This window comes from Electrona antarctica (genome assembly GCF_951216825.1).
Source record: "Electrona antarctica genome assembly, chromosome: 5".
Classification (NCBI taxonomy): domain Eukaryota; kingdom Metazoa; phylum Chordata; class Actinopteri; order Myctophiformes; family Myctophidae; genus Electrona; species Electrona antarctica.
Window position 1 is genome coordinate 48,108,105 of NC_136810.1, and position 12,177 is coordinate 48,120,281.

The following is a 12,177-nucleotide window of genomic DNA, read 5'->3' on the forward strand; positions in this document are numbered from 1 at the left end:
CATACCTGAACTTGATCCTAACGCACAGATTCTCCTCCTCCTTGGCCGGGACATCTTACAAGTCCACAAAGTAAGAGACCACCGGAATGGGCCGGACAACGCTCCTTATGCGCAACGACTAGACCTTGGCTGGGTTGTCATTGGAGACGTCTGTCTGGGCGCTGCTCACAAGCCAAAGGGCGTCAACACATACCGGACTAATGTTCTGGAAAATGGCCGCCACTCTCATTAGCCTCTACCCTGGACAGTTCCTTACCTTATCTTTACAGTCTGTTAGACATTGATATTGGTATTCTCTTTAATACCAGACGGGGAGTGTCATGCCACTTGAAGGAAAAGAGTATTTAGCATCATCTAGTGGTTGCTTTGAAGACTGCTGCCAGCTAATGTGTTCTATTTTCCCTGTGTTCTTATTGGTGGTTGTGATCACATGTGCAAGCCTTTACTTCCTGGTCAGCCATTGTAAACACAGTATGTTCTACAAAGGTTACAGAATATTGTATCATTTGCCATCCACCTGTTTTGAGCCTTGGAGAAGCTTTGTCTGAGTTTATGTTACATGTTTCATCTTTGAGAATAAGTAATGAAGCATATTTTGCTGTTTTATTTTACATTTGTGAGATTTATGGTCAATTGAGTACCACAGACGAAAAACAGTCTAAGTCCAAATTTCAGACTGACCCCTCCACGAAAAGGCCTTGTTGTCCTGAACCCTTATCTATCATTTATATATTATGGATCAATAGTGTGGACTTAGACTGTTATTCGTCTGTGGTACTCAATTGTCTACCATGCCATTTGCTATTACTTGCTTTGTCATTTGTAATGCAGTGTTCTTGTCTAGCTGATTTAGGCATTACATTTATGTTTTATTAAGAGCTTTTTGTGCATTTATTTTCAGTTTCACAAATTGCTGGAAAAGCATTGTAAACTGATGAAGAAGTGTGAAGTAAACAACCTCCAATTCTACGTCCACGTCTCGTCAAGTCTTTCAGTGCCTAGTACCTTTCTGTTTAGCTGTCTGTCACTTCGTGGAGTCACACACGCAGGGGACAGAATAGATAAGAAGAACCAGAATCGGTACAGGACTCATAAAAACCCCAACGATTTTTTTTTACGCTTCTTAGATGAACATGATGTAACTTGTTTCATTCCAACCATTTTTTAAGATCCTCAATGAAAATTGAAAATTGTAACTGCGGTCGCGTCTAAAAAGGATTAAACTAGACGAGTAGCCAGAGTCAGCAGCTAAAAGAAGATAATTGAACCTTTTTGAGGAGTACACACACTAAAGAAACCAAGTTTTTGAAGAATCTTGGCCAGAAGTTTGGAGATAAGATGGAAGTTGTTCAGGGTACTGTGATCTAGTGAGGACTTTTTGAGAAGCAGTTGCACAATTGCAGACTTCAAATGATCGGGGACAGTGCCAGATGTGAGAGGATTTGCTAACGATAAAAAATAAAAGGACAAACTAGCTGCAGGACTTCTTTAGGGAAACGGCTGGGGAGGGATATCAAAAGAACAGGATGTGGGCCTATTTGTTCTGGTCTTGCCTAAATTATCAATGATCTTCATTATGGGGCACAGTCAACCCTCGTTGCCTTTTATCGCAGCATGCGGTCTCCTTCAACGTGTTTTATAATTTACAGCATCGCTTATTATTGTCCTTCACTTCTCATTTTCTAATTAAAACTTTTAAAAGTGTATGACCACGCACGCACGCACGCACGCACGCACGCACACACACACGCGCGCAGTCACTCAGCACACAAAGCACGAAACACATTTATTGCAGACACATGCAGGCATGTTGCACGGCCATATATCTTTTTTTGAGTGGTCCTCCAGACAGCTATGTGTGTCTGGCTGGTTGGCTGGTTGGCTATGTCCATCCCTGCCTGGCTGGGTCTGTCCGAGCACGGAAATTGCGTTTGGTTTGTGTCACTGTTGCGCACCCTAACACACACACACACACACACACACACACACATATATTAACTGTATATACAGTTATATATAATGACAGTACAGTACAGTAGGGCCCACCTGGGGACCCCCACATGGTAACTCTGTCATTTCTCAACCGTTTCGGACGCGGGCGGCTCGCCGGAACCGGGCTGGCACCCTGGCCGCGTTCTTGTTCCCACACAGAGTTGCACCACTCACTTCACACAGGTGTGATTTTCTCTTTCTCTCAGTTTCTCCTCTCTCACATACGTACAGTAGTATGCACAGAGCATGCGCAAGCCGCAAGCCAAACATAGCAGCCACAGTTACCTCATAATGAAGGCTGTAACGGTGGCTGCTCCGTGATGTTTGCCAGGTAATTAGTTGCAGCATGACCCTTTATTATCCCATGGTAGATGAAGAGGGAAAGCAGTGAATGACAAGAAGGCTCAGATTATTATTTTTCCATCTGTCCCCTTTAACCCATTTTGGGCGGGAACCCCTTTTGGTGTTAGCATTATGTTATGCTTTAGCTATTGAAAAATAGATCTACAAGCTCATAGCGCGCCACCGAGTGGCGCGCTACGAGCTTGTAGGTCTGCTATTTTTGAAAAATCGAAGAGCGACTGACATGGAAACATAGCTTTTTCAGAAAACTGTCAGGATGTGGAAGACATTTATAGAATCGTTCCATTTGTCCCCTTTAATTTCTCTACATCTCCCACATCTTGCCTTTTCTCTTCCACTTTCTCATCTCATTTTCCATCTTCATCTCCCTTAATTCTCTCCCACTGTTTTAGCTGCTTCGTCGTCGTCGTCCCCCCGTCCCCCTCCCCCCCTCGTTTCAGTCTATCACTCTCAGCACACACACAGTACACATGCTCTGACAAAGCCTTTAATACTCGAAGAATAACTCCTTACGCTCTAGCCATATGTAGTAAATCCTTTGCAGAACATGTCGAGATATTTCTCAGGGAAGTGTGACTTATCTAAAAAACTTGGCTGTAATTTCTGCTCCTGCTGGGCAACAGGCCACTGCTGTCTGCTACCGTTGGCTTTTGTTGCCTCTGTGCTATACAGTAGCTTTTACCTTTAGAACGAGAGGAGGCGGCGGCAAGCTGGCGTATGGGGGATTATATTACAAGATAAGATAAGATACTAATGATGCATTACCATGGCAAAGGGGCATACAAAGGTTATTATCACTAGACTATATAACAGCCATGTTATGGTCCCTATAAGGAATATCACCATTTGTTTTGGTAGGTTGTGTCTATCTGGAGTGTGTTTTAATATGTCTGTTGCTTTTCACTATCTTGTTCTGGTATTGTCTTGTATAATGTATTATGAAAAACATGCATACACTGAGAACAGCACGCACGCACGCACGCACACACGCACGCACACAAGTCGTCAATTCTCATTATAATGATTCAGGGGATTTGTTTGGGATTTGTTGTCGTTTCTATTGTCAAAATACTGCTCATATTCTGATTAGATTTCAGGATGCATCCCTACTGTATCCTATCAGAATGATGTTCCCTCGCTAGGCCTGCGTACACTAAGCCATGCCAGACCATGACTTTAATGATTAATCCCATTCATCTGGCATCTCACAGCATGTCATGGTTATTATTGGACAAGTGATAAGGAAATGAACAGATTACTCAATGATGTACACATGTTTTGTGTGTGTGTGTGTGTGTGTGTGTGTGTGTGTGTGTGTGTGTGTGTGTGTGTGTGTGTGTGTGTGTGTGTGTGTGTGTGTGTGTGTGTGTGTGTGTGTGTGTGTGTGTGTGTGTGTGTGTGTGTGTGTGTGTGTGTGTGTGTGTGTGTGTGTGTGTGTGTGTGTGCGTGGTGTAATTCCAGGTGTGGCAGTGTGGGGGCAGTGTAGAGGTCCTGCCCTGTTCCAGGATAGCCCACATTGAACGTGCACACAAGCCCTACACCGAGAACCTCACGGCGCATGTGCGTCGCAACGCTCTGAGAGCGGCCGAGGTCTGGATGGACCAGTACAAGAGCCATGTGTACATGGCCTGGAATGTTCCACAGCAGGTGAGAGAGCCCACTGTGTTCATGTGTTTATGTCCACTAAATTGTGTGTGCGCGTGCCATAGAGTATAAAGAAGGATAGAGACTGAACTTGCGCCCCCTTCCTCTTACCACTAGAGCCCAGTGCTTCAACGTTGGAGCGCCTCACTGGCCCCTTGTGCGTGCGTGCATTCGTTCCAAAAATCGAACATATCCTTACTTCTCAAGACCTGGAAAGAATTATACATGCTTTTGTCTCTCTCCGTCACGGCTACACTGTGACGGACTCTACACTACCTTGAGACGTTCCTCTATTCATCGACTACAATTTGTAGTCACCACACCGCAGAGCACATAATGCTGTACAGTACGTGACTCTGCGGTGTGGTCTGTACAGTAGTGACTCTGCGGTGTGGTCTGTACAGTAGTGACTCTGCGGTGTGATCTGTACAGTACGTGACTCTGTGGTGTGGTCTGTACAGTACGTGACTCTGTGGTGTGGTCTGTACAGTAGTGACTCTGCGGTGTGGTCTGTACAGTACGTGACTCTGGGTGTGGTCTGTACAGTACGTGACTCTGTGGTGTGGTCTGTACAGTAGTGACTCTGCGGTGTGGTCTGTACAGTACGTGACTCTGCGGTGTGGTCTGTACAGTACGTGACTCTGCGGTGTGGTCTGTACAGTACGTGACTCTGCGGTGTGGTCTGTACAGTACGTGACTCTGCGGTGTGGTCTGTACAGTAGTGACTCTGCGGTGTGGTCTGTACAGTACGTGACTCTGTGGTGTGGTCTGTACAGTAGTGACTCTGCGGTGTGGTCTGTACAGTAGTGACTCTGTGGTGTGGTCTGTACAGTAGTGACTCTGCGGTGTGGTCTGTACAGTAGTGACTCTGCGGTGTGGTCTGTACAGTAGTGACTCTGTGGTGTGGTCTGTACAGTAGTGACTCTGTGGTGTGGTCTGTACAGTAGGTGACTCTGTGGTGTGGTCTGTACAGTACGTGACTCTGTGGTGTGGTCTGTACAGTAGTGACTCTGCGGTGTGGTCTGTACAGTAGTGACTCTGTGGTGTGGTCTGTACAGTAGTGACTCTGCGGTGTGGTCTGTACAGTACGTGACTCTGCGGTGTGGTCTGTACAGTACGTGACTCTGTGGTGTGGTCTGTACAGTATGTGACTCTGTGGTGTGGTCTGTACAGTAGTGACTCTGCGGTGTGGTCTGTACAGTAGTGACTCTGTGGTGTGGTCTGTACAGTACGTGACTCTGCGGTGTGGTCTGTACAGTAGTGACTCTGCGGTGTGGTCTGTACAGTAGTGACTCTGTGGTGTGGTCTGTACAGTACGTGACTCTGCGGTGTGGTCTGTACAGTATGTGACTCTGCGGTGTGGTCTGTACAGTACGTGACTCTGTGGTGTGGTCTGTACAGTAGTGACTCTGTGGTGTGGTCTGTACAGTACGTGACTCTGCGGTGTGGTCTGTACAGTACGTGACTCTGCAGTGTGTCTGCATTCTGTATGCCTTATATATTATAACAGCGGTGTTGGCTACACTTCACTGGCTGCCCATTAAATCCAGAATTGATTTCCTTTTTTTAATTTAATAAGCTATAATACATTACATATGAGCTCGGCCCCACTTTATATTTTGAACTGCACGCAAAGCTAAATGTCAGGTCATCTGACGAGGGCCTTCTGGTGATAACCTGCCACCAAACTCAGGGGGAACCTTTGCAGTGGTTGCTCCCACACTGTGGAAAAAAATGTCTGTTGACGGTTTTAAGAACTAGTTAACCCATTTTGACCTGAGATCAGATTCTAAAAACGTCTTCTACATCCTGACAGTTTTCTGAAAAAGCTATGTTTCTATGTCAGTCGTTCTTCGATTTTATATAACATATAAGATAACATAATGCTAACACCAAAAGGGGTTCCCGCCCAAATTGGGTTAAAAACATATTTATTTCGTAAGCATTTTGTCTTATGAAATTTGTATCCGACCTGTTTGTGCAGGTCATTGTTTTGCTTTTACTTGTTGTGTTATTGCTCTTATGTGCCTTGTTTTAACTTGATTATTTTATATTGTTGTCCACTGTACAGCACCTTGTGATATTGTTTCAAAAGGTGCTTTATAAATACAATGTATTTACTTACTTACTTTGTGTGTGCGTGCGTGTTCATGGCGGCAATGAATCAACACACGATTTAATATGATTCACGATTCTAGGTTCATAATGAGATTTCCTCCCAAAACTATAATTATTTAAATGTATTATTAATGTTTTCTATATCAAATTAAAGAATGGGTCAGGTTATGTCTGGTTAATGTATCGTCTGTCATATCTTGTTTCGACGCATCAAAAATAGCAGATCTACAAGCTCACAACACATAGTGATGTGACACGTTGTCAGCTTGTACATCTGCTAATTTCAGGCAGGGTCATGAATGATAGCTGTCAATATCGTCAAGAAGAGTGTTTTGCAAATGCTGTGTTTTAACCCATTTTGGGCGGGAACCCCTTTTGGTGTTAGCATTGTTATGCTTTAGCTATTGAAAAATAGCAGATCTACAAGCTCATAGCGCGCCACCGAGTGGCGCGCTACGAGCTTGTAGGTCTGCTATTTTTGAAAAATCGAAGAACGACTGACATAGAAACATAGCTTTTTCAGAAAACTGTCAGGATGTAGAAGACATTTTTAGAATCTGATCTCATGTCAAAATGGGTTAAAAAAAAGAGGAAGAGTGGTCAGTCCTTACCTAAGGCGTAGGAGGAGCACACTGTTTTGAAAATGGCTTTAAAAAAATAATGTGTATTAGTATTATTAACTCCATGGCCACTGCCCCCGATGGCTTTAAACGTCTGCTTCTCAAAAGTTCATAGAAAGCCACTCTAACCCAGCAGTCGGTGGTGAATAATAGAAGGTCCTTTCATTGATCCATTGAGGCGTGACGTGAACATTGTAACATTGTACCTACAGTATGCTGTGGTCGTTCAGTTCAACACAGGGCTACCTGCATCCTGCTGCCTGTGAAAGGCTTTTAGTGTGTCTACATTGATTCAGCTCGAATAACCCATTTAGGCCTGACCGCAAAATTTAAATAAATTCTTCTAAATCCTCCAGTTTTCTGAAATAAATATTTTCACGATTTTTCAAAAATAGCAGACCTACAAGCTTGTAGCGCGCCACTCGCTGGCACGCTATGAGCTTGTAGATCTGCTATTTTTCAATAGCTAAATTACAACATAATGTTTAAAACACCAAAAGGGGTTCCCGCCCGAAATGGGATAAGGAAGAAATGATGACACTCGGTTGGCGCTGTTGTAAATGTCTTTTTGACCACCATGGAGTCTGGGTTTTCGATCCGCTACGGTTTGACCGAGCATCTATACAAACACAATTGGCCACGTACTGCTACAGGGGGCTGGGGCAGTGCCTCACAATGAGGAATGTTAAACGGGAGGAGTACAACGGAGGTGTTACGTCCTCCCGGTGGGGGCTCCTCACTGGCAGGTGAGCCAGTAGGGTACGTTACAACAGCAGTGACAACTAACTAACTCACATGTGAGTGTCGGGTGGAATTCATTCAACGACTACATTTTTTTGTTTATATCCATTAATTAATTTCACATTCCAAACCTACAGTATCCAGACAGACAGACAGACAGACAGACAGACAGACAGACAGACAGACAGACAGACAGACAGAGCCTTCAGGTGCCCCTCCCCTGTCCACCCACTCACCCAGCCAGCCCCATCTCCACTGTTTCCCATCAAAGATTTACAACATTATGTAAATGAGGACTGAGGAGGAAGGAAGCAACAGCGAGGAACGGCCACATTTCACATTTCAAAATGACTGAGAAATCTGCGTTAATCGGTCCACAGTTCCATGTTTAAAGGAAAATTAAAAATAGGTTTTTCACACTTTTAGAGCATATCCGTGGTCATAATAATAATATGGACATACCTAACCTAATAGATGCCAAATAGAAAAAATAGATAGATGCTTAGGAATACATAATCATTTGAATGATTGCATTCACTAGTGAAGATGAGCCTCAAATCGCCTCAATCACCCCGATTCTCAAGAAGCCTGGGTTGGACCCTGAGGAGCTGAGCAACTACTGGCCGATTTCCAACCTTCCTTTCTTCAGTAAAATCTTGGAAAGAGTAGTTGCCGCCCAAATCCAACAACACATGTCCAACCATAGGCTTTATGAACCACTCCAATCCGCATACAGAACTCACCACAGCACGGAGACCGCCCTATTAAAGATCACCAATGACTTTCTCATTGCTGCTGATTACGGCCTTGTCAGCATTGTGGTTCGTCTGGACCTCTCCACAGTTTTTGACAGTCTCCCACACCATCCTCCTCGACCACCTCACCTCACAAACATAGGTCTCTCCTGGTTCCAGTCATATCTCTCCAACAGACAACAGTTTGTCGCCATCAACTCCTCCAGATCTCACCCAGCCCCAGTCAACCACGGTGTACCACAAGGTTCCGTACTTGGTCCACTACTGTTCACCATACATGCTCCCCCTGGGTCAGATTATTCGCCACCATGGTCTGCGTTTTCATTGCTATGCTAATGATACTCAACTGTATCTTAGCACCTCACCTTCCACTCAACTTTGTATTATCAGTTCATAGAAGATGTACAGAACGCCACAGTCCTTGAAAGTCCCTGTTGTCGGGTGTCTACTGTATACTGAAGGTCTTAATGTCCAAGTGGTGTAGTTGTTGTCTTAATGGCCCAAACTAAACCATCTTGGAATGAAGCTATACAGAATAGATATGTTTGTCACACTCACGCTGTTTCATAACCCCACACTTACCTTGCGGGGTCAATGTCTATCGACCTATCGAGTTGTTCTCACTGAAGGATGTGCTGAAATAGGTTAATAAATGGATAAATCTTTTTTTTTTTACAGTGATTGTGATGTACACGATAAAGATTGTGATCTGAAGTTTCTGATTATCTGGTGCAATATTGTCAGGATCTCAGTCTTAAATGGGTGGCATCACACAGCCAAAGGCTCAGTGGTGCATGCTTCTTTGTAAAAACCTATCTCTGGGTTTGTGAGTTCATAATAATGGATTGCATTTTTATAGAGCTTTTCTATGCACTACGTGCTTTACAATGGTCCATTCATTCATACATTGTGAGGTGAAGCGGCAAACAGTCGACGCCATAGCGTCCTCACTTCCCACATTCACACACCAATGGTGGCAACCACTGGGGGCAAGGTGGGGTTCAGTGTCTTGCCCAAGGACACTTCGACATGTGGACAGGAGGAGCCGGGATTCGAACCGCCGACCCACGGATCATTGGACGACCTGCTCTAGCTCCTGAGCCACAGCCGCCCTAATACTGTGTGCGTGTGTGTGTGTGTGTGTGTGTGTGTGCGTGCATGCATGCATGCATGCTTTCCCTTCTCTAGAACTCGGGTATAGACATCGGTGACATCTCTGAGAGAAAGGCCCTGCGCTCTAGACTCAACTGCCGACCATTCACCTGGTTCCTCACCAACATCTACCCTGAGCTCAGATCTTACAGTGACACCATCGCTTACGGAGTGGTGAGTTCTCTAACTTCATTTCCAGCTGTGGTACTTAATTTGTATCGCTCATCAGTTGTCAGAATGCTTGTGTGACCTATACGTTTTAGTATCGATTTTAGTGTTGAGTTTAGTGTTGCTCTAGTCTAGAGTCTCAAATGTGCTAGTCGTAAAACTCTTCCCATCTGAGGATCCACAGAAACAAGTGCACAGAAAAGTTTGGGACACAAAGTTACAAAGGCCTGTCTGAGAAGGTGGGTCTTTAAAAGTTTTTTGAAAAGGTCCACAGAGGCCACAGATTTCAGGTGATTAACTACTGTAGCTCGATCGCCTTTGTGGGAGGAACAGTCTAGATGCTTCTCCACGTTGAACATAAAGAATTGAGGACTATTCAAATCAATTATTAAATGCTATAAGAACAATTAAGGCACTGTTATTAGTTTACCAAAAGGCAAAGTGTGCTTATTGAGGTGGCAATAGAAGGAAAAAAAAGGCAAAGGGGGTCAAAGAATCGACGTCAAAATTGAGAACGGATAGGTGGAACTTTACCAAGGTCACTGTCAAGAGCAGCATTAGGTAATGGGGTCATATATCTCATGGAGAGACATACATAGAACAAGATATTTTGGTGCAGGCAGAATTTGCACTTCCAGGTGCATTTAATTTATTTTCAGTTACTGGAGTTGTTCCACTTCTATGGTGTGGCGCCTACGGGGTGAGCCGTCTAGAAGAGATGTGCATCCGTATGTGTGATGTAACACGTCCCACATCTCACATTTTTGTGTCTCACTGTCCTTGGCTAATCTTGAAAGACACCCATCAAATTCATTGTGCACGCTGCCAGCGGGCCAAGAAAGTAAACCCCCAGAATTACTTGAAGACTCTTTCTTTTTTTTCCAAGAACATTTTCATATTTTCTGAATTCTTAATCTCAGATGGACTGAACCACTGAACATGGCTCCACATTTAGGAAAGAATCAATATGCTATCAGTGATTCACAGGGAAGCCAGTTTGATGTGTTTTTCTCTCCCTCTGGTATTTACTTGTGAGTCCTCCTCTTCTCTCCATGCCTGTCGTTCAACCATAATAGAGAGAACTCAATGTTATATTCATGAGGTCTTCAACGACAGTTGCAAAATCAATTCTAAAGACAGGCATAGAAAGTAAGTAGGTAGCTTGCACTTGCACTTGCCACTAAAATGTCACTGCTTCAATCGGGAGCACTGAGAGTGTGCCATTCTTGGAGCCAAGTTGGAGGAAACTATGAAAACAATTTCCCAAAATTCAGTGGTGTCACTTTTTAAAAGTTGTTTGATGGGCACAACACAGCCTAAGACTAGAGTTAGAGTCATCGGCCGGTCTCGATTGTAGTTCCACGCGTCGTTGGCTCCCTTGCGATGTTGTCACCCTTGCAATGTTGCACTGCAAATTGTAGTGAGCAAGGAAGGTGTTGGTGTGAGTAATGAGTGTAAATGGATGCACAATATTGCACATGGAGAATAGGGTGTAAATGCAGACGGGAAGTAGATGGAAATAAGATAGCATTTGTTGCGTATTGTCATGTTGTAATGTATGACAGTGTTTGTAGCAAAGAGTAAGAAAGGCTAAATTGTAGTAAAATGAAATTACATCCAGGATATGACAGTATGTAGTATGAACATGAACAGTGAAACAGTAATGAGGAGCAATTGTATGTTGCATCATCATACTGTACTGTACTGTACTGTACTGTACTGTACTGTACTGTACTGTACTGTACTGTACTGTACTGTACTGTACTGTACTGTACTATGCAGTAGCATACTGTACTGTAGTGTACTGTGTAGGCATGTAATGATATATCGTATATCGATATATATATATATTTTTTTTAGGGGGGCTAGTGTGTGATGTGAAATGTGAGCTTTAGTCATATTCCATCATATTCAAGTGCTTTTGGAGAGAAATGATTCAGTAGTAGAGCACTGTAGAGGGGAGCTGTGTGTGTCTGTGACTGTGCCCAGGTGATGATGGTCGTTGATGCTCATCAAGGAAGGCAATTATGTTTCTGCACTGTCAAAAGTAATGCTACTTCTTTTGCAATATAGTTAAATAAAAAATATCAGGGGGGAAGATAAATTATATAAAATTAAAAAAACGGTAATTTCTCTTTCAAATATATATATTTTTTAATATCGTGAAAAATCGTATCGTGAACCTCATATCGTGATACGAATCGTATCGTGAGTTGAGTGAATCGTTACATGCCTAGTACTGTGCTGTACTGTACTGTATCACACTGTAGTGTACTGTACCGTACTGTACCATACTGTAGCATAGTGTACTGTGACATACTGTACTGTACCATACTGTACTGTACCCCACTGTACTGTACTGTAGTAGGGGGGGGGGGGCATGAATCGGTCCAATCTGTGTTGGGGAGGAAAAGGGGGAGGGGCCTAAAGTGGTGATGATTATGATGGTCACCACTTCAGGAAGTAGGCCACTTTTTGGATTGTGCAATAAGGCAATGTATGCTTACTGTACAAAATGTGAAGATGTTGCGGGCAGGATGATAAGGCTAAAACCGTGTCAGAGCACTTAACAGTGGTTGTGGAAATTGTGGAGGCGTTTGAACTTGCGTGTGCTGACTGCTGAG

The 12,177-nt window shown here is 43.8% G+C and overlaps 1 protein-coding gene across 2 annotated transcripts in view; it reads left to right on the forward strand.

Annotated features, from left to right (window-relative positions):
- The window catches only part of LOC306922735 (polypeptide N-acetylgalactosaminyltransferase 18-like), a 199,234-nt gene that overhangs the window by 123,713 nt on the left and 63,344 nt on the right, over nt 1–12,177 (forward strand). For both annotated transcript variants that reach the window (XM_079500548.1, XM_079500547.1), the window contains exons 7-8: nt 3,817–4,002; nt 9,422–9,559. In XM_079500548.1, coding sequence (XP_079356674.1) covers nt 3,817–4,002; nt 9,422–9,559 — 324 coding nt within the window. The remainder of the gene's footprint in view (nt 1–3,816; nt 4,003–9,421; nt 9,560–12,177) is intronic.